This window comes from Salarias fasciatus, chromosome 6, assembly GCF_902148845.1.
Source record: "Salarias fasciatus chromosome 6, fSalaFa1.1, whole genome shotgun sequence".
Lineage (NCBI taxonomy): Eukaryota > Metazoa > Chordata > Actinopteri > Blenniiformes > Blenniidae > Salarias > Salarias fasciatus.
In genome coordinates this window covers 14,597,054-14,619,442 of record NC_043750.1, presented here as the reverse complement: position 1 = coordinate 14,619,442, position 22,389 = coordinate 14,597,054, and the positions used below count along the sequence as shown (strand labels likewise).

The window sequence follows — 22,389 nt, the reverse complement described above, 5'->3', positions numbered from 1 at the left end:
TGTGTGTGTGTGTGTGTGTGTGTGTGTGTGTGTGTGTGTGTGTAATGCACAAAAATGCTGGCTAAGACTGGGAGGTATAGCCTTTCAAGCCTATTCACTACAGCAAAAATCTGTAAAGTTTCACAGAAGTTCCGGCTTGTGACACATTGTTGCAGATTGTAATGTCAGATTATAAAACATGGTTGACTGATTTTAGTAATTCCACGGTGCCCTTTGTGTATTTGTGCTCATTTGAGAGAGATTCTGGGAGAATGACTGAAGTGACTTTGACTCCGGCATGGTTATCACGCAATGTAGGCTGGTTTGAACATTTCAAAGACAGCTGATCTACTTGGATTTTCTGTGGATTTGCAGAAAATCTGAAAAAAGAGAAGGAAACCTTCATTGAGTGGATCCTCTATGGCTGAACAAGACTTGCTGATGGCAGAAGTAAAAGATAAACGGTCTAATATGACATAAGGCCAATTTGTTTTGAATTCATCTTACTCTTAGCTTTGGATCTGTACAGCTGTACATGTTTGTTCATGTAAAGCAAAAAATAAAGATAAAAAATAAATACACTTTATGTAGGGAGCAGAATAAGTTCAACAAAGCTCATTTCTCTAATGTCCTTCTTTGGATATTGTGAACTAAATCTCACAAATTCTGTTGTCAGTGTGAACCGAAATCTGTCAGTAAAAGTGCATATAAACTATGACGTGAAACACAGAGGAAGTTCCAAATGCAAAGAGGATTAAAGCAGTTCTACTTGGATGTAAATGGATCATTGCTTCTTAATATACACAAACTCCATTGTTGTTTATAAGTGGTTTGCTTAAATAGAAAAATAAAATCCTCATTTCTTCTATGAAATGTAATTATAATATATTTTTAGCTTTGGAAAGAAAGAAATCAACACACTTCAGAATATGTTTTATTCAGTAAAAGTTGCAAATACAAAATAATTAAATGTATAAAAAGTGGAAATTGATGTAATTTACTTAAAACAGCACTAGATCAGTGACAGTTCCAAAATCTCACAGCAATTGGATATTCTGACAGACTGAACACATATTTCGGAAAAACAATATTATTTATATCAATGATACAGTGGAACAGAATTTTGATATAAATTATTCTGTCTTTTCTAATAAAACTGATACATTTTCTGGCATTTAATTGGCACATTAACTGGTGAATGTGCGTCAAAAGTTCTTATGTGAGGTGCTTTCCTGAAAACCTCATCAAAAAAAAGTCACACACTTGGCAGTCTCTGCACTGACCAAAGTGCAGCGCCAGCAACCACCAACTGGTTTCAACAGTCGTCTGACTTGTGGTCTTATACTTCCTCTACGTGTTCAGTGACACAAAGCATTGCAAGCCACATTGCCTGCTGAGATGTGGGAAAGACGGCTGCTAAAAAAAAAAAAAAAAAAAAAAAAAAAAAATTGCATGTGAACGAGGCAACTAACTCACAAAAAACGATGATTAACCGAGCACCGGTAAGTTAAGGTTAACTCTCACATTTTCACAATCTTTATATACTGTGTCCCCTTTATGTAATCAGCATTTATGTTTGTCTTCCACTTTGGTGTGGAAATAATAAAAGATGAAGCGAGTCGTTCTGGTGAGCCTTTTCCTTTATGTGTTCATCACACACTCTCTCTTTTCACTCAATCACACAACAACACTTGAGACAGAGGAATTCATTCTGTAAACTAGGGGCCTGCTTAAAAAAACATACGAATGAAAACAAGCATCCGTAACACAAGCAATTAGACATCCCCCCACTAATGTCATCATGGAAATTAGATTTGTACACAAAGCTTGGACAGGTTCTTTCCTGAGTTGGAGCAGATATTTGGTCGGGCTCAGCAGCTTCATGGGAAAAAAGAAAAAAGACGCTCAAAATCAGAAGAAAGAAGCCCAAGGACATTCTGGTTTCAGCTGCAGGCACGCCGATCTGATGCAAACAAGGTCTCTCGTTTTATTTTGGAGGGGTGGGGGGTTCACTTTTAAATTTTCCAGAAAATCTTCTTTCTGTACAGGATGTAAGAGATAAAGACCCAACAGCAGGTGGCCACCAGGTTCTGGGCGAGGTGCTCAGTGTGTGACTGGCTGTTCGCCATCTGCCAGCGGAAGGGAAAGTAGTTCTCAAACACTTCATGACCCACGTACACGAGGATGGAGTTCATACCTGAAATCAGATGGAAGTTAAACACAAGTCACAAAAAAAAAAACAAAAAAAAAAACAAAAAAAACAACTCAGAAATGATTTGGCCATTCCTCATGATGTTTCATTTAATCCTGACCTTTATATGGAGGTCAAGCTGAAGGCAGTGATTGTTGTTGCGGGCATTCTGTACTCACCAGGGTAATAGAAAGGAGCCCCGGACCACCACTTCTTCACGTCCACTGCATAGTAGATGATCGCGAGCAGCACGAAAGCGAAGCAGGCCAGTGTCGTCACATAGGACAGAGACCTACATCAGGAATAAAACAGGTCAGTGCTGGATGATGAAGAGGAATTCTTCACATATCCTGTACTGGATGAACTCCTACTATTTCCACCTAGGACTGGACTAACTTATTAACTTAATAACTCCACACCTGTAATATATACATATTACAATGTACACATTTCAACAGACGTTCATCGATAACCCTTTGAAACCAAAATAATTCTTTGAGCTTGGGCTCAAAAAGTCTATACCCAAAATGAAAAAAAGTCATTTTTGAAGAAGTTCAGTGTAAAAATAAAGCGATACAGTGGCATCCTAAATGTGGATGAATAGATGAAAGGATGCTACATGGATTGTGGAATTAACTAATAACTTAGCTGACGTTGGAGTAGTGTTTGACCATGTTCAGAAAAAAAAAAAAAAAAAAAAAAAAAGAAAGAAAATGTAGTGAAATATGAATTTGTTTTATGCTCAAAAACTACAAATTAATGGAAAAAATTATGTAGTTCTTATCAGGAAAAAAACTGATGCAGCTATAAGTTGAAAGAAGGTTGCAGTGCTTTATTAATATATTCAGCTAAGGGGCACTGAAAATTAAGAGTGACGAAAATCTTACCACAGGTTCTTATTGACAGGAATGAAGCCCTGGTTTGTTGAACACTTGGTGAGAACTGCTGATATAACTCCCTGTGTGAGACAGGAGATAAATAAATACAGGAAAAAACCTGAAAACATTTCATTCAAGTCCCTGATTTTCAGTCATGTATTATATAATCTGATGTGTTTGCTGTCAGAGTAAAAATGAAAGGTAAAATATACTCACCAGAAAAAGGCCCCAAATGAAGAACCTTGATATAATACTTGTGGAGATATCTCTGTAGTGCAAGATTATCTTCCCTGCCTGAAAACAATAAAAATACAATGAAAACCAAAACTTTATTTGTTTCAGTGTTGACTATAAAAACACGAACCAGTCCGACACAAAATAGAGACGCATGAACCAAACCTGTAAACCGAGGAAAGTGATGAGGATGGAGTTGATGCTGCCGAGGACGCCTTCTGGGTCGTACGGCACGTGAGATCGATACATGACCTGCATTCAGAGAAAAGCTAAGAGTGTAAATCAACTCCTGCAGTGATGTTTTCTAATTTCTTTATTATTATTATTAGATTTATTTCTCAAATAAAAAACTGAAGTGTGGCGTGTGGAAAAGTTCTAGAGCTATGAAAACTTTAGTGAGCCCACAGTAAATGCGTAAATGCTGTTATTCTTTCATTAATTGTCAAGTCGTTGTGGTCACAAACCCGTAACGAGGGAGTCTGGTAGATGTGGTTTTCCCCCAGCAGCCAGCGATCGATGAAAGCAGCGGCTCCTCCGGTGCAGTTAGCATACAGCCCCATGTCTCCGATCCCCCCCGGGCCCAGGTAACCCCTGCTCCAACCAAACGGATCAAGTCAGTCTTCATCATGTACCACACACTTAAGTCTTTTAAGTCTTTGTTAAAATCACATTTATTTGCTCTGGCGTTCAACACAGGCTGAGCTGGACATTTTTGTAAGTTATTGTTTTTAAACTTTTGTATTTTTCTATTGTTTTTTTTCTTTCTATGGTGTTATCAACATGTGCAGCACTTTGGGCAGAGTTTTCTGTATTTAATGTGCTATAGAAATAAACCTTGACCTTGACCTTGACCACACTGGATCAGTGACAAATGTTGAGGCTTTAATAAGATACAGTCTATTGCTTTGTATTTATTCACGTGTTAATTTATAGAATTCCCTCCCTTATGAAAGATCTGTTGCATGCGAAGCATTTCCCGTGTTCCCACGCACACAAAATAACCCAACTATACAAACGCAGCAAGTTTCACTCACGTTGGGCAACCTGGCACAGGAAGTAAGAAAGTGAGGCAAAGCCAGGCGACTTCCAGGAGAATCACGCACAGCCAGGCCGGCCAGTAAAGCAGGATGTCGAGGCACCGAGACCACCGGGTGTCCTGGAACACATCAGCACTTCTTACTCCGTGACAGGCGGATGAAGAAGTGATCATTTTATGAAACGGGAAGTTAAGCCGGCTCACTGTTGCATAGATGTCGAGGTGACCTCTCGCCACTAACAGATCTAAACTGGCTACAACCAAGTATGACCAGGCAAGGCGCTGCAGCACACCGGGGATCCGCAGACTGTTCCAAGACACTGCAGAGCAAAGAAACGTGACCACATGAAGCCAAGAGGAAATAGGTTTGGTAAACATGAGCCTGCATTAAACGGGGACTTCACACTCACGTGCGCCCTGACAGTAGTTTGGGTTGATGATGACGAGTCCAATGATGAAGAGCTGTACGCTCCTCCACACAACCTTCCCTAGCGCCGAGCGCCGGCTGGATCCTGCCCGCAGCATGGAGTTGATGGACAGCGCGATGGATGTGCCCATTATGAAGACAAACCTGGAGAAGGAATGAAACAAAGAAAACAAAGAGTAAACAATGCAGGTAAACAAGGTGCGCAAAAAGATTAAGCAGCTTTTTTTCCCGTTGATCAGTAATAAAAATAATCTTCAAAAGTACAACTCGCTTAATAACGGAGTAGACAACTGTGATAACTGCCAAAATGTGTCTTAAATGCAGGAAAAAATAAGAATATTTAATCGGAGCTCACCATGGGAAGACTAGATCTGCAACAGTGAGGCCTGTAACAAATACAAACATCACATGAATGTATCAAATCTGAAGGAGGCCACAAGAATCCATGAATAAAAAGCAAGCAGTGCAGTAATGTCATCAAGTAATGGAACTCACCATTCCAGCTCTCGTGTCTGAAGAACCAGTATCGTCCGCCTCCGTAATTCACAAATACCATAATGACTAAAGATATCCTGAAGAAAAGATAGAAAGTATCACTGCGTGCAACAAGGGCAAGTTCCGTTTTACTTCATATGATACATTAAAAATATTCCTTAAAATATAGCGACGGACTGCTCTTCAGAAAGAAATACAACCGAGACTTAAAATATTGTCAGCTGAGCTGCATTAATGACAAACAATTCCAGTCTTCTGCTAAAGGTCAGAGTGTCATAAGAATCACATGTTGCAGCGTAATGACAGATCAGGGCGATCTGAACGGAGCAGGTTGCCGTTTACCCTCTGAATGTGTCCAGAGAGCGGAGGCGCTTGCTGGTGCTGGGCGGCGGAGGGAGGATGTTGTCAGTCACCGGGGCAGTCATCCGAGGCGAGCCCAGTTCCTGGGAGTAAAAACAAGGTTAGACCATGATTAAGCTAAAATGTTTCGGTTTAAATCAAATATTTGATACTTTGAGGTTGCTTTGAATGAGAGACGGCGCGACTGAATAGAAATTAAGCCACTTCAGATTTGCTGAATTTGTACAAACTCAATAAAAGCCCACAATGCTGATAAAAGCATAACAAATAAATCCTTGTTTTGTGATTTCCTTATTGCTGAAATCACCACATATCTTCAACACATTCTCTATTCAATCTAGTATCTGACTCAGGGTCAATCACAGTCAAATTCACACACACGGGAAAAATACTTCCTCATGATGAGCATCAAATACATGTGTCTGGACCGTGGACGGAACTCATGCAAAATTCTCTCACTCACGGAGTTGATGAGTCTCTCTGTCTCCATGGAGCCGCCAATCCGGAGGAAAAGACCCCTCACAGCATTAAATCTGGATACAAAAATCCCCAAAACAATTAGTTTGTGGATATGAACATAAACACAATCTTCTGGATAACTTTGAACAAAAAAAAAAAACACACACACAAAAAAAAAAAACACAACTTTCACCTCTTCACTTTGGAAATTACATACACGCAAAAAAACAACCCAAAACAAAACAAGACAGCAAACTCACTGTGATATTCTTCTTGCAACATCCACTAACAAAGCCAGCCCAGCAAGGATGATGAAGGCAAACAGGATTGCTGTGCATTAGAGAGAGATCAATATTAATCCCATGTCATCTGTTCTGCACTGTAAAGAAAACCATCAAGGTTTTATTTTCATATCACTGCTTTATATGACCAAACACTTATAAGTGAAAAAGAATAATTACATTAAGGTGAGCATTCCTATGAGAGTGATGAATACATCAGACCCTTCATCACACAGGTTAAAGAGCATGTTTATTCATGAGGGACTCACGCATGTAGCTGTTCACCGGTTCTGCATCAGTCACAATGGAGCAGTTCACAGATGAAGAATTCACACTTTTAGCCCACAGGGAGTAATTCCCAAACTCGCCAAAGTGAAAAGGAACCCTGGAAAATAGAACAAATCATGATGTACATTCAACACTATTCAGCCCCTAAATGAATTCCTTGTCAGCAAGCGGTAAAATAATCAACATATTAAACAGGAAGAACTATCACAGTTTTCTAACTGTAGAGAAGCCTGTCAGCAATGATGGATCAATCTGGGCGCCACAACAAGAGCAAACACACAGTTCCTGTCCATAAAACGAACATTGCAAGCTGCAACCCCCAACCGCACCCCATCCCCCGTTACTGTCCTTAGATTTAAGATAGCAGTATTACGAACCCTGATGGCTGAAGATATCTATTTTTCCTTTTCAGCGAGTAAAGCATCTTCTTATGCGCTGTGTGTGTGTGTGTATATATATATATACACACAAGATTAGATGGTGCAAATATTTTTATATCATAAAATACATTGTCACTGAAAGCAGATCTGTGGGTAATGAATGAAAGTTGCTGGCATTTACTACTTAGAGGCTTATATTTTCAGGAAGTCTCTTACCAATACACCTGCAACATCCATTAGGACTGTGTATTCAATTCAGTCCGCATCACATATTTAGCCCAATCAGTCATCTTTGAAAACATCTCGCCTTCTGCCTTTCATCACAAATCACATCTTGAGTTTGTGTGTGTGTGTGTGTGTGTGTGTGTGTGTGTGTGTGTGTGTGTGTTTATAAAAGCACATGTATCTGATGGACAAAAGCAGTGACTTTAATGATAAGCTTACATGCAGAGCTCCTCGTTGGTCTGAGTGCTGTTGAGCTGTAAACTGATCTCATGCTGTGTGCCGACATTAAACTCCACTGAGCCCAGATCGCCGGGGCCGCTTCTTTTCGGGATGACTCCCAGGAGCTGGAACGCACACTAGAAAAACACAAGAGGCAAAACATATGAGACAATGATTATAGAAACATTACAGTCCTAACAAACCACAACCACTGAACCATCCAGACAGGAGCATCTGACCTGGTAGCAGTGCTGGGACACCCAGGACACCAGCACATCAGTGTCCAGCTCATTGTTGACTGTGAGGAAAGCCTCGTCCATCTTCAAGGACATGTGCTGCCTTGAGCCGGCTGGAGGGAGACACATCAAGACACACTCAGTGTGCAGATCAAACAGGTGAAATCTATTTTGAATTGCATTTCCTGTGTTATGTACGTTTGTTTGAGTGGATCAACCAGTGAGCCCCACCCAAGGATCTGACCAGTAAACAGACAATGGCAAGATAGTTTAAATCAGCATACAAGGGACATGAGCAAAACCTCGTTATTACGGAAAATGTTCCTGAAATATTCCAGAAAACGACCGCAGCTTTTACGACTGCATGATGGCTCAGATGTTATGTAAGCAAGATAATCAGACGACAAACGATATGGATGTAAGTAAAGCCTGCACACCGAGGCTGCTGCCGAGCAGGCACCTTTATTTAAAGCTCACCTCAGACACGTCGTTCGAGCCTCCTGGAGCTCCGTCTAACCGCGACCCGCAGACATCCAGCTAACGCTACAGTGTGTCGGAGGAGAGCATGTGAGACTGCTGACTTTATGGCTGCAGAGCCCGGTAGTCACATGCCGAATTAATCCGTAAAACATCCCCCCGGGAGGGAAGTTCAAACCGACGCAGCTCTCTCTGGAGGGGACGCTAATGTACAGTTAGCCCCGAGCTAACACTAACATAAAACACGTTCAATCACTGTTAGATTAAAATGACGAAAACGACAATAGTCAGTGTGGCACTGTTCAAACTGAAACTAAAATGTAATTATAAATGGCGCTGAACATCTGTAATTAGTTTTCTGGAAGTATCGGTATCCTATCTTTACTTTTTACTTTTCAACACTTTGGAGTTTTTTTGTACTTACATGCAGAGATTGGAGCGAGCGGCGTCAGACACACAGCTGCCACCAAAACAGCAGCAGAAAGAGGAAGCATCTCGGTTATTTCTGGACGAACCAAGTCAGCCTGCTTTTTCTGGATCTTCCTGACGACTGAAGATGTCTGTTTGATGTTTTTCTTGGATTCTTTTTTTGCCATCAGAGCTACCGCTTCCGACATGCCATTGTTTTGACATGGTAGTGGAAGCGAGGAGGGACAAAACTCGTTGATCAGTGAAAACTATGAGCAGAGTGAACTACTTTGCAGAGTGCTTTTGGGCGATTGTACTGCGCAAATAATGAGTCCCTTGTTTGGTAAGGGCAGGATGCACCTTAGACAATAGTCTGTTATATGATGAAATCAATTAATTTAATTGTTTTGATACATTTTACAAGTGCTTTATCTGTTGTCGTGATTCTGCTTTTCTTTACTTTAATGGAAGCACCTTGCTCTTTATATATCCATGGTAATATTTTGATGATCAATTTATGAGTGTGTGGCTGTTTTGCGTGTCTTTGAATTATTTTTGGCCCGCCTGTGCCATGCTTTCTGTGTCTGTGTGGGCCGCAGCAGGTCTGCAGGACCAGAGGTTGGACACAGTCAGAAGAGACCCACCCTGACCGGAGCTCTGGCGCATGCGCAGACGACTTTAGCAAAGCTGTCATTAGCATAGCTTCATCATTCATAATGGCAGATAAAAGTACTCAGAAAAGGTAATGGAAACAATATCCCGTACTTTGGTGTGCGGTTTTATATGCAGACACAAGTAGTGTTGAAGTACAGCTTTATTTGAAAGGATGAAGCTGCAGTTTTTTCGGTTTAAGACGGCTTAGCAAAGTCCCCTGTTAGCATTGCGAGCTAACAAACACTTTTCTCTCTCATTTGTTGTTCCAGTGTGAAAATCGCTGCGGGAGCTCTGGTCTGTGTGGAGAGTGAAATCAAAGGAGATGTAACCATCGGTAAGATGTTCGGAGTTTGTCATCTTTACAGGAAGTTTTCTGATGAGTTTGGAAAACCTGCGTCTGTCCACGTCAAAGGGGATCAGAGTCAGGATGATAGTGAAGCTTCAGCAGAGTTTCAAACGGCACCGGAGAGAATATACTGTAAAATGTTTATGTTGGTGAACAATTATCTTTAGTTTAAGTCTTGTAAATGTTTCTGGTACGTTATGAGCTACCCAGATCTAACCTGCTTTTTATCTAAAAAGTTGCCTTTCCTCGCCTAACGACGGGAATGAAAAATCATTTTAATGTTCACTGTTATATTGTTCCAAAATAAAGTTCATTAATCTGTTGTCCTTCAGGTCCGAGGACAGTGGTTCATCCAAAAGCTCGCATCATTGCAGAAGCAGGGCCCATCGTGATAGGAGAGGGCAATTTGATAGAAGAGCAAGCTCTTATTATCAATGGGTATGTTGTGTATTTCAGTTTCATTCATCATTTTTTTCCATGAAAGTACTCATTGTTTTGCTTCCTCTGCAGTTTTCCAGAAAACATCACACCGGACTCAGAGGTGGAACCAAAGACTATGACCATTGGCATTAACAATGTATTTGAAGTTGGCTGCGGTATCCTTTTCATTTATGTCTTTGATATTTGTCCACGGGTGATTTAAAACTAACCACAGGAAAAGATCTCAGCAACAAAGCCCAGGTTTTCTTTAACAGTCAAACAGTTTCACAAGCCTTGAAAATCGGAGACAACAACGTGATCGAATCTAAAGGTGAGACGTCAGGGTCTTTTTTTTTGTCTTCCTGCATGTGTGTTCATTAGTCTATATCTGTGGAGAAAGACTGGCTGATTCTGACTGTATCAAATTCCGTTTGGTGTTTCAGCCGATGTTGGGAGAAACGTGATCCTCACCAGCGGCTGCATCATTGGAGCCTTCTGTCAGGTCAACACCTGCGAGGTAATACCTGAGAACACGGTTATCTACGGCTCTGGGTGCATGAGACGAGTCCAGACCGAGAGACCACAGGTACGGATTCAAACCTGTCACTTCTGAAAGCTTCACCGTGTGGTGTTCTAAACTACACGACTATTGTGTATTTTATTAACATGTCTGCTTTATGATTCCAGCCACAGACTCTACAGCTTGACTTTCTGATGAAGATTTTGCCGAACTACCATCATTTGAAGAAAACCATTAAGGCCGGCCAGGCTGCAAGCTAGTCTTAAACTGCACACTTTGCAAGCTGAAGTGCAAGTGGTTAGAGAACCCGTTTCAGCAGATCTTGCAGGAAGAAAGCATGAATGTATATATAAAACACCTGTCTAGCCTGTCAGTAACTTTTCCTAACTTGCTGATATTTTGTATCAACAGCAACAAGCAGTGGAAGAACTTCTCTCTTGCTGTACTGCTGTGCTGTTTTCTATGACTAATTAAACTAAATACTAAAGGTAAATCTGATTTGTTGGGGTTTTTTTAACTGGAGTCATTGTTACTACAGGTATACAAAGATTATAGGAACTACTAAATCATTGCAAGGAATGACGGGTGGAAAAATTGCAGTAATTTTAAAGAATCAAGTTTTGAATTCAATTTTCTATAAAACCCTTTATTGTGGCTTTTAAAATGCCAATAATTCAGAGTCCAGGCAGCATTACGCAATAATGTAATGAAAATAGGCTGAAAGATTTAAAGGTTTAAACCACGATATCTTGGTACTGTAAAGTAAAACTATTTAATATTTTCAAATTCCAACAGAAGTAAAGTTGCAGATTCTTCACGTAACGTAATCCACGACACAAGGCTGTTTTTCTATTTGTAATATTAACACAGTCCACTCAAAATGTTCAATTATCTTTGCAGTGTACTAAATAAAATGATGGAAGGAAAAGTATTTACACACATCAGCCTCATGAACTTCTAACTGTAATTCTGCGGTGCCCTCTCAGAGGTGAGGTGAGGGCGTCCGATGTCTTTAGTGGTCGTAGTTCACACGTTTCTTCAGTGTCCTTCAGCAGTTCACTCACTCGTAAACAGAATGAAAAGAGTTCCAGAACACAGGTGCTGTCAAGTCAACTGATCACTTCGAGGAATGAAAAGGAAAACGCAACTTTCTTTGACACTATAAGCAGCCATTAAAGGTCTGTGTCAAAGTGGCACCGAGGTCTCCATCTGCAGCCGGGTCTGAGTTACAGACTGATGTGAGCCCAGAGGTTTCACTTCTTCACAGGCACACCGTCGGAATAGTCCTCCAGGACCCCCGCCAAGTGGTTGTTGTGGGTCTTGAATTGTCTCTTCCTCTGACCACCTTGCTTCTTTCTCTTTTGAACCGGTAACTGCAGGGCAAACAGAAGCAGAGTGACCACTGATCAAACAGCTGTTCACCAGATCCTATCAGGGAGTGTTTAAACAGGAAGCGAAAAGGGACTTACCACTTTCTTTGGTCCTGTTTCTTGCATGGAGGAGATGCCTTGTTTTTTCAGGTATTCCTCAATCTTCTCTTCATCAATGGAGTCGACAGGGACGCTCCGCCACAGCTTCTGAAATTCTGCGAGAAGAGACGCATCAGGGTGATAAGTACTCCGACAGGGGCGTGGAAACGTGTGTTGCTTGGTGCTTTGGTAGAAAGATTGAGCTGTATCATGAAAACGCCGACCGATCCTCACCTTCATCTACTGTGAACTGGCAGTGTTTGTCATTATAGAAGAGAATCTTCTTCTTGTCTGGTCTCGTGATGAAGATGATCTGATCTCCCAGCGCCTGTCGACCCATCACACAACTTAGTGTTCACTCATCACATCGATAACCTCCGTGCATGAGCGCGCGCGCGCGTGCTGGCCTCAGCTTGGATTGTGTGTACCTTGATGGCCTTGGCGGAGTTGGGCAGCCCCTCCTCCACGTCGTCCAGCAGCACTCCTCCCAGGCCCAGCTGGTCGTGTTTGTCCAGCAGCCTCAGCAAAGCTTTCTTGTCCTTGAGGTTGTATTTGGGCTTGAAGCCATACGTCCCATCCCGTACCTCTATTTTAGGATTATTGACCAATGCCTACGATTGGAAGGTAGCCGTATGTTAGAAAATGCATTAGTGGTAAATGTATTGCATGTACTTTCAGCAATAAAGTACAAAAGATTTAGTATTTTATTGGAATGATCTTCAGAAGAGAGGCAAACAATGTAACCTTTACCGACAAACACTTTTTTTTTTTACCACTCTTATTCATACCTCAGTCATGAGCCATTGTTTCTGCTTCATGCTGATGTCCAGGAGTTTGGTCTCATCCAGAATCTCATCTAGTGTCAAGAAGTGTGTGTCACCATTCTGATGCCTTGTCTGAGAAAACAGATGGAATCGAGCACAGAACCAACAACATCAAAATCAAATTGTCACAGCTGTCATTTTAAAAACATAATTACGTTTTCATCCTTTACCACTGGTACAGTCTAAACCTCGGAATTTTTCACACACGAAATTGTTGAAAGTGTTTTACACAGTTTGAAATGATTAGCGTTCAACAGGCGGCGTCAGAAATGCCCACATATAAAGAAAATCTGTCAAACTGAATGTGAGAGCAGCAGAAACGGATGAGTCAGGCTTTTAGTGTGACAGAGTTTGGCTGCCTCTCTGCAGAGCCACCGCATGATAAACAAGCTGTTTACAGATCAAAAGAAAGACTGGGGACCAAATGTTACACAGTGGACACAGCTGACTCACTCAACAGTCAACAAGTCAAGTTCGTCACAAGTTTGATCAGAAACACAAGTTCGATAAATCAACTAACGGAGTGAGTTCTGATCGAACTGCTTAAATAATTTCATGTTCGAAAGGAAAATCTTAAAACAATAAAACAGTCAGTTTTAGAACAGGTGTTCCTCTAATAGAAAATGTCTCCTGGTGATTACCTTCATGTAATTGACAATCTTGGCCAAGCAGCCAAACTTGTATCCAGAGCTGGCCTTGATGTTGATGTTGCCATTACTCGATTCTGTGAGGAAAAGAAGAAGAAATAAAATGTTCAAATGTTAAATCAGAGGAACAAAGAAATGTGTGAAAAGCCAGAACCCAAAAAAAATGTTACTTGAAATAAACACATTTTAGGGGAACTCAAACTACAATACACAAGAGTTTGTGAGATTATTGACACACATGGTTATTAAACAGGTCGGTAAGAGGCCAACAGATCAGGCTGCGATTTCAGCTCGTCGTTCATAAAAACAGGGCGATACCTTTCCCCAGGAATGCCAGCGCACCTCGGCCTGATACAACACCAGTACCTGCTCACTACCAAGCTCCTGGCACAGTCTCTGAAAACTTATTTCATGAAGTTAGCATCATTCCTGTGTTTCACCATGCTCAATTAGAATATCAAAACACATCAAAACTAGAATTTGGCACTCAGAGAGCGCAGACCTCAGCCACAGCTCAAATCAGTCACCAACAACAATAAGAACAGCATATATAATAAAACAGCATTGTGATCGGAGCGGAGCGCTGCGGTGCCTCTCTCTGTTGCCCTGTCGCCCTCTCTCCCTGTGTGTGTGTGTGTGTGTGTTTATCTGAAAAGGAAAACCGAAAAGCAACATAATTTATGTTATTTTACTTGATTTTAATTTGAAAATGGACCGGATTCTCTCATATTTTCCATTCCCGACTTCCTGTGTGGTGCGATCTGCTCTGTCCAGCTTTACAACTAGCGGTACACGGCGTGCAAGGCTCGCGGAGAAAATAGAGTGGAGCGGAGCGGTCCATGGCGTGAGCCGCTACGCACGCGGCTGTCCCCCGCGCCTCCTGTATGAACCGTCAGATAGGTTAACAGGGGCGCCGATCTGAAATTCGGTGCGCGGCGCTTCCCACTTCTGCGTCGGAAGCGGCGTGTCCTGTGTGAACCAGGTGTTTGTCCCCCCCCCTGTCAGCGGGCCTGCCCAACCCTGTGAAAGACTACCTATCTGTCAATGATAAAGAATCCTTGAAAAAATTCCTCGATCCAGATCATCACCAAAATTTAATGGATTCTAAGTTAGCCCAAGACCCACCTTTCCACAAAGTTTCATTGCAATCTGTCCATTACTTTTTCAGTGATCTTGCTAACAAACCAACAAACCAACCAACAAACCGACGTGATTACATAACCTCCTGGCGGAGTTAACAAACATTGCATGTTGTTTTCTAAGGTGTGAAATGGCAGATGTCAAGGCGGGGCATTATCGCCACCTACAGTTGAGGAGTGTGAATAGACTCCGCCGATACACAGTCCTCAGGATGTTCAATCAGGACAGGCCTCCACCGCAGGGCCCTGAGGAAGACCTCCTGAACCCCATCAGCCACCCAGAGCGCCGTAATGTGGTCGCCCATTGATGGGTCAATTCAGAAAAGAGGAATTTTCCCAAGGGGATTAATAAAGTGTGATAAGTTTTTTAAAATTATTATTGTTGGTAGTTAGGGATTTTTTTTTAGCTGTCATCAAGAAATTGGAAGGTTTTTCCGGCAGCGGAAAAAAGCACATGAGATTACCTCAAAATGAGAGACCGTTAACATGTTGAATGATGCGTTTATGACTGACGTCAGGACTCATATATAGGAGCTACTAACAAAACTCTGAAAAGGTCCAGCTGGCTGGACCTTATCAGAGTCTGGTCCAGTAATGCCGCTCCCCTCTGGAGACCGTCTGAGGCCCTGACTCCACAATCACCAATCGAACTGCGAAACAGACGCTGATTCATGAATGATTCATGATGTGGGCGGGAGCTCCTGCTGCTTCGAGCTGCACGGGGGGCCGGATGCTGAAACCCTGACAGGACGCCTAACGAATGGTGCAGAGGCAGGGCTAGAAGAGGAGCCTGCGCCGTTTCAGCGCAGACATGAAGAGCTGAGAGGAGTGGCGGCGCCAGTGCACGGACGACGGCTAGAAGCGCATGAGAGGAGGAAAGCAGGTCGAGGAGTGAGTGTGGAGGAGGGAAAGCGTGGAAGACGGAGAGAGAGAGACAGAGAGAGAGAGCATCTGTTGCCTCGCATCTCCTACGATTCGAGCCGGACACCCAGGTGAGTCTAGATCCCTAAAATAATTTGTGTTTGCGTGTGACTTCAACACATCATAGAAATCCACAGAATCAATTCACAGCGAGAGGCTGCTGGAGACTCCTGCCTGCGAGACTAAATCGAACAAGGTTTTTATGCGAGCGTTCCAGCATTTACAGGGTAACCATGCATCTTCAAATGCAGCAGAAACATTACAAGTCACCGTGTCTAAAGACTAATTCGTGCCACAGCAATTAACAAGACAGGGTGGACACTGTCAAGCTGAGATCGAGGCGGTAAAAGCTCACAGTGGACTAAATAAAACATGCATCTGCCTGTTCGTCTGCACTTGAATACCAAACATTAGGAGCGCCGAGTGTCGTGTGTGTGTGTGTGTGTGTGTGTGTGTGTGTGTGTGTGTGTGTGTGTGTGTGTACGTGCTGTGTATGAGCATCATGTCTGCATTTGTGGAAAAGCCTCACACAAACAGCAGCTTTCAAGGCAGATCAATGAAGGAATGAAAGCCGTGTCGAGCCGGCCGAGGGCTTCAGGAGCGGATCTGATGCGTGCGTGCGTGTGCGTGTGCAAGTGTTGGGGGGGGGGGGGGGGGGGGGGGGGGGGGTAGTGAGTCACTGTCTAGAGTGCAATATCTACTGCTAATACACCTCAGGAGCCGGGCTGGGGTGGGGCACACTGGGGGTGAACTAACAGAAGCTGGAGGGAGGCAAAATGTGTGTGTGACAGCTGTGACAAAAGGAAGGGGCAGAGGGACCACGGGGGGGTAGGAGGGGCAGGCGAGCCAAATCAGTCCAAGAGGTTGTTGTCATGGCAATAAGCTGCAGTCAAATTGATATTATGAGCTGGGCCTGTGCTGAAAGGATGCTAATCAAGGAGCAGCACCAAGTGAAAAGAAAACTCCATGAAGCTGCTGTCAAAGTACCTCACCGGGTAGTTATGATTCTGGACCATTCTAGATCTTTTATCTAATTATGTAGTGTGAGGTGGGCTGTGAGTATACAGGGTGATAAAACAATATTCCAATATACACTGAACTGAACACAATAATTTCTAAATGAGATATATTAAGAGAAGAATTTCTTAATTGGATTTCTGTGGCTATACACAGCTAAGTTAAACTGCAAATCTATTCCATGTATTATCTGACCTCAAAAAAAGATGTCCTAGAAGTATCAGCAATTAGTCCGAAACGAGATCCTTGCACTGATTTTATGTGTCAAAGCACACGTTATGGAAAAAAAGTTAAATATCAAATCAAGTGCAAATGTCTAAAACAACAGCAGCCTCAATGTCTGTATTTAGCAAACTATTAATTATTCTTTTATCTAGGATTGTTGTGTAGTTACATTATTGGAAGAAATGCAGAAGTTGCCAAAAGAAGTAACACAAATAGAAAAATACACATGAAGAAAAAGCTTGTCACGGTCTTTTACTCTGGTCCACTCAAGTAAAGTGGGTCAGCAGCCTTTAGATCAGTATGATCTATAAAGGCCTGGGACCATGTGCATACAGGAGTGAGCTAAGAGCGTGCATGTGGGCAGAGATACTGGCACACTGCTCCCGAGGGGTTTACATGGTAGGTGTTGGCTGGAAATGAAAATAAGGGAAGAGAGACGAACAGCCTGACAATGTAAACGCTGCAGTTCCTTCACAACAGCATCCAAGTCTCACGTTGTGACCCAGGCGTCAGACGCTCAACTGTGCAGTTATTTTTCGTTATTGTGCTTTTCAAGTCTATTTTGGTTTGGGGTAGATGGACTCAGCAGAGCTTCTGCTCTACCTCAATACAGCCATCCACGGAAGACGTCACACTGTCTCCTCGAACTGAAATACTTTCTGGACCTACAGCCGTGAGCTATAACGACACTGTGCATGTATGAATTATGTAACAACAATAATCACATTACAGTAAATTACCTGAGAGATGCACTGATGGTTTTATAAGACGGAAATGAGGTTCCCTTTGTGCCTTCAGTGAAACTTTGTGCTTCTCCGGTTACACATTAATTCACCACATAATCCACAAGCATTCTATTTTAACACTTGGTACAATGGAGTTTGTTGCATCAGGTTAAAAAAATGCATAACCATGTTAAAAAGTGCAGAATTGTCAAGATAAATACCCATAATTTTTCCAGTTAAATCAGTCTCTCCATCATGAAAACATGTATTTCGGGCCATCAGAATTATTAACAATCCTGTTTCCTTCCTGTCATTTCCAACCAGAAACCATGGCAAACATCACAGCCACCATACAGCCAAGTGATTTCCCAGAGGCAGCCCCACTGTCGCACGTCTCCCTGCAGGTCCAAGAAGTCTACCCCTTCCACGACGGCTGGAATGTGGCGTGTTTCATCATCCTGCTGCTTTTCATCCTGACTGTCTTGTCCCTGGCAGCCCTGGCGGTGCTGTACGAGCTGCTGGACTGTGGCTGCTGTGCCAAGGGGAAAACACACCACCAGCTCCAGGAGGAGGGGCCAGGAAGCTGCAGCAAGCTCATGACCAGCATTTGCAAAGAGCCAGAATCCCACACTGAGGTGGTCTAGGAAGAAAACACTCCTCTGGATTGCAGCAGTGGCCCTGATTCCCTGTAAAAATGAAAGACCTTCTGAAACTGTTCAGTTGCTGATAAGCAGGAGGATGCGGAGAGACAATGTGCAAAGGAAGGGGACAGTGGATTGGAATGAGCAACACTCGCTTTTCATTATATTTATGAGGTTATTCACATCCAAAGCACACCCTGGAAGCCATATTTTACAGAGATACTACTCAGAGAAAAAAGAAAAGAGCAGACACAACACTAATAGTTTAGCTGATAAAACACAAATTTGGTGATAGTAATGTAAAAGACGGCAGCAGAATGAGCTGCATTAATTGGCTTGTTACTTGTTTTCCTTAATGGTCAATAAAGGCTAATGGCCAAACACACACACACATACACACACAGACACACACAAAAACCCACAGGCATGTTTCATGTAATGAGCTTCGAGAAAACAGGTACACCGAAATTCTGTCCAAATCTGAAAAACTAAACATCCGACTATTAAACCGATAAAAACCTGTCAGGAGATTATCGCTGCTTTGCAAAGCCCCCCCATGTTGCTGCCATGTTTAACACCGCAACATTTTCTCACAAGTTTGGTTGCTGCACAGTGTTGTAAATTATTCTGTCATATTGAGAACAATGTGTGTGTTTCATATGCCTTACCACAAAATGCCTAATAAATTATCACTGAGTTATGTTTGCTTCTTTCTGATAAATAAGGAGCTGCTTCACGTTGAGGTGCGATGCCAGGAGACAGCGCAGAAGATCCAAATATCATCATGCACAAAACCCAAAGGTTCAAATAAAATGTGACTGTTTTATATTTCAATGCAATGATCACATTGAATCGAAAAGACATTTCTGTGAAGCTTCTCAAGTCTTTGCTCCCTGTAGTTTGATGGTGATGAAACACTAAAAATGCAGGCAATCATGGCGGTGCTACACAATTGTTTCTTTTATTTTCACAATAAAATCTAAGACAGTGGCATTTACCTAAAACTACCAAATGAAGGCAGAAATTACAATAGGAAGCATACTTCTTAAAGCAATTGAATCAAATCAACCAGACTTGGAAGATGTCTCATGCCTCATATAAATGCCGACTGGTCAGCATTCATCCGCCCCCTCACAGAAGTAATAATTAAGTTGTAACTGGCAGGTGCCCGCCCACCACGGGGACATCAGACAGCAGTGCTCTACAAAACTGCAGTTTTAAAACAACACTGTGGGAAATGAGGAGATGCTGTTTCCTTAAAAGTATGTGGTTTGGCAGAAAGCTCATTCAAAGAATAAATTAGCACAGTCACAGTGTCAGGAAAAAAAAAAGGATGTCTAGTCACTCAAGAAGAATTAATGTTATATCAACTCGAGCATTTGTACATTAACCAGCTCTGAACTGCTGCTGCTAGCAGTGCCAGCGAGCTGTGATCCTGCCCGGTCCGACAAAATGACCCAACTCATCACAACAATGGCCTCAAGAGATCTGCTTCCACTTCGCTTAGTGAGGCTTCGGGGAGGTAATGGAATACGTTGAGCTAACCTGCAGAGCACTGCTCGGAGAAAAGAGCCTCGTACTTCAGCAGCATTTAAAATCCAGTGGAATCGATGACGACTGTGACTAAAAGACTCTGATACATCGATTTTCAGGGAAACATTAAAAATATTTCATGTAAATTGTGCATAATTTTGATTGTTTTCCTTTTATTACACTTGTTGACTGATTAAAATGTTTTTCCAAGTTAAAGAATTCAGTGACAGGATCGTTCCTAGCTAAAGAAAAGCATTTTGGGCATTGTTGTGTCTTTTGGATATTTAACTTTTGCTACAAAAACGCACATTAGTGAATCAAAACTGGATGTTTTTTGAGGGCCGATGCAAATAAAACAACCTCTAAACAACAGAGCAAAGTTTGGATTAAATTACACACCCTCCCATGCATATTGGAGAAATGTTCAGGGACATCTTCTGGTTTTACAGTGATGTTCAGAAAACTGAAGTTTTATTTGTTTGGCATGTCCAAGCGAACTGCCATTACCCAGAATGCAATGAGCAATTTCCTGTCTAGCTGGCTGTCCTGTTATCCCACCTGTATAATTAATTTCTGGGCAAGTTTCTCCATTTGGGATAAAAAAAAAAACTTTCTAATCTAATATTATGCTGACCTATTACTATAACATCTGATGATGGTGGACACAGGAATCAGCGCACTAATGAAACTATAAGTAAGTAATTCCATGTATGCATGGATAAATGGATAACGACCACTTACCAGTACTGTGTTTGGACCCTGAGGAGCTCTCCTTGTCTAATTTGGGCTTTTTCTTCTTGTGCGATCCAGAGTCTGATGTAGCCTGCCTTTTCTCGACAGCCGGCGTGGAAAGAGCTCTTTTTTTGAAGAGCTCTCTGTCCCTCAGTAGAGCTGGATCCATCTTGGTTGTCACCTTCTGAAATTTGTAAAAAAAAAAACAAAAAAAAAAACAAAAAAACAATCTGATAAATATCAAACAAATTGCACAAAGCTCTAAGCAAACATACATCTGCTATCGCACTGCCATTAAAAAATAAAAACAAAAAAGATGTCTTTCTAGCACATTTGGTACTCTAGTATAGATATTCAGAAGTGAAGTACAAAAGTATAAAAAAATGTAAGCGCAAAGCAACACTTCCAATATACTTGGCAAACAGCAGGAAACCCAAAGATTGACACAGACCAACACTGCTACCTGATTATTGATCTAAATTGCTAATCATTTTCGAACTGGACTTGGAGGGGAAGATCCGGTTAAAACTGAACCATCTCTCTCGCCTCCTGCTTGATGCCCTATTCAACAGCAGGAGAACCTTCAGTCACATATTCACTGCCCCAAAGTACAGAACAGAGTCACAGGAGATCCTTCATTCCTCTGTTACCATCAGACTGTCAATTCCATCCTTCCATACATAACCTGTATTAATCATAGCCAAGTCTGGTGCATGTTAATATGACTTATTTACTTTTTTATTTGGACTCATTTGATATTTCCACATTCTACTAAATTCTAAGAGCAGTTAATTTAAAAAAAAAGGCTTCAATGGGAATGATGAAAGCCTAAAATGTAGCCTAAGCTATCTTGTTTTGTCCTGACCCCAGAGTTTTCACGTTTATGAAGCTAATGTTACATAAAATAAGTCATCACAATAAAACTCAGCTGTTACTGTATGAAGTTAATTTGAAGCAGTTTTCCTACAGATGACGATGAGGTGTATATTTGGCCATACTTTCATTATTGTATGGTGAAACGAGCATTTAGCCCGAGTTTTTCTTTTACACAAGCAACATGAGATCTAATCTTAATGTTGCCACTGAGTAGTATCAGGAAAGTATCATATCTGGACTTCTTTATATAAGCTAACAACATTAGCAAGGCTCAGTAAGCTAACATTAGATTGTCGGCATCGTTGAAATCTGCTTTATGTGGATTTAATGAAACACCGTCGATCTCAAGGCAACCGAATATACATTTCTCACTTCATCCAGTGTTGAAAACCCACCGGCATAATTTTAAAATGAAAACACAGTCGAGGTTTAGTAGTTTAGCTAGCGTTAGCACCTTGATTGAATATTACCTGGCACTTCGTGCTGTTGTCACGCGAAGAAACGGGCAGCTTCAAACTTTCCACGGAGGAAATACGACGGGAGCTTCTTGCACCAAATCACCTTATCAGTCTAAACAATACTGTAAGACGACATTAGCTGACCAACTTCGCACACATCTTTTTGTCATGTTGTACGTTCACGTGACGTCATCACGTGCGCGACAACAATGCAACAATGCAGACGCATTAACGTGTCATATTGTATTATTTTTTTTCAAATTTAATTTATTTTAGCAATACTTCTCCTGGTAAATGACACTTTTTAATAAAGTGTTAATATATATAGAATAAAATATTTATAGAGAATGGTTTGAAAAGCAAAGGCTTATAACTGAATAAAAACTCAGAAATTGTCATTCACATGATTTGCATTATTAGCTCATTTTCAATACTATTTTTTCATACATGTATTTTTTTAATAAGTCAATTTAGAAGATACTTATCACGCAAATTTCGTCCATGGTTAAACAAAGTGGCTGTGAGCAAACAGCTCAATGCCGCTACTTAGTGGTTTATTATAATACTGCAGGCGCTTCATCCAGTTTATTTCCCTTCGGGGCACAATATTGTCCGAAAAAGATCGAGGAATGCGATTCAGCTGTACCAACTGTCAACTGCTTGAAATTG

General features: G+C 41.7%; 4 protein-coding genes across 5 annotated transcripts; 2 read left to right on the top strand and 2 right to left on the bottom strand.

Annotated features, from left to right (window-relative positions):
* Positions 1-906: 906 nt before the first annotated feature.
* hgsnat (heparan-alpha-glucosaminide N-acetyltransferase) lies at positions 907-8,821 on the bottom strand. Its single transcript, XM_030094008.1, has 18 exons — positions 8,590-8,821; positions 7,692-7,801; positions 7,453-7,589; positions 6,610-6,725; positions 6,320-6,389; positions 6,064-6,133; positions 5,583-5,683; positions 5,241-5,317; positions 5,101-5,131; positions 4,729-4,889; positions 4,523-4,638; positions 4,317-4,438; positions 3,747-3,873; positions 3,448-3,534; positions 3,265-3,342; positions 3,058-3,128; positions 2,350-2,462; positions 907-2,176 (listed from the first exon to the last, which is right to left on the bottom strand). Exons 1-18 carry the CDS (start codon positions 8,780-8,782, stop codon positions 1,995-1,997), a joined length of 1,962 nt encoding a protein of 653 aa, XP_029949868.1. The 5' UTR covers positions 8,783-8,821; the 3' UTR covers positions 907-1,994.
* A 360-nt stretch (positions 8,822-9,181) lies between these two features.
* LOC115390233 (dynactin subunit 6) lies at positions 9,182-11,032 on the top strand. 2 transcript variants are annotated; one of them, XM_030094011.1, is made up of 7 exons: positions 9,182-9,315; positions 9,497-9,561; positions 9,906-10,008; positions 10,081-10,169; positions 10,277-10,324; positions 10,437-10,579; positions 10,681-11,032. In XM_030094011.1, exons 1-7 carry the CDS (start codon positions 9,290-9,292, stop codon positions 10,771-10,773), a joined length of 567 nt encoding a protein of 188 aa, XP_029949871.1. In that variant the 5' UTR covers positions 9,182-9,289; the 3' UTR covers positions 10,774-11,032. The 2 variants fall into 2 exon arrangements, with proteins under 2 accessions (XP_029949871.1, XP_029949870.1); XM_030094010.1 differs by having other exon boundaries at positions 9,195-9,315; positions 9,906-10,011; positions 10,084-10,169; positions 10,681-11,031.
* Positions 11,033-11,161: 129 nt separating this feature from the next.
* On the bottom strand, positions 11,162-21,909 carry gtf2e2 (general transcription factor IIE, polypeptide 2, beta). The gene is made up of 8 exons (XM_030094009.1): positions 21,733-21,909; positions 20,396-20,570; positions 13,448-13,530; positions 12,771-12,878; positions 12,411-12,593; positions 12,217-12,310; positions 11,983-12,098; positions 11,162-11,886 (listed from the first exon to the last, which is right to left on the bottom strand). Exons 2-8 carry the CDS (start codon positions 20,553-20,555, stop codon positions 11,767-11,769), a joined length of 864 nt encoding a protein of 287 aa, XP_029949869.1. The 5' UTR covers positions 20,556-20,570; positions 21,733-21,909; the 3' UTR covers positions 11,162-11,766.
* smim18 (small integral membrane protein 18) lies at positions 15,344-18,508 on the top strand. The gene is made up of 2 exons (XM_030094012.1): positions 15,344-15,584; positions 17,805-18,508. Exon 2 carries the CDS (start codon positions 17,810-17,812, stop codon positions 18,122-18,124), a length of 315 nt encoding a protein of 104 aa, XP_029949872.1. The 5' UTR covers positions 15,344-15,584; positions 17,805-17,809; the 3' UTR covers positions 18,125-18,508.
* Positions 21,910-22,389: the final 480 nt, after the last annotated feature.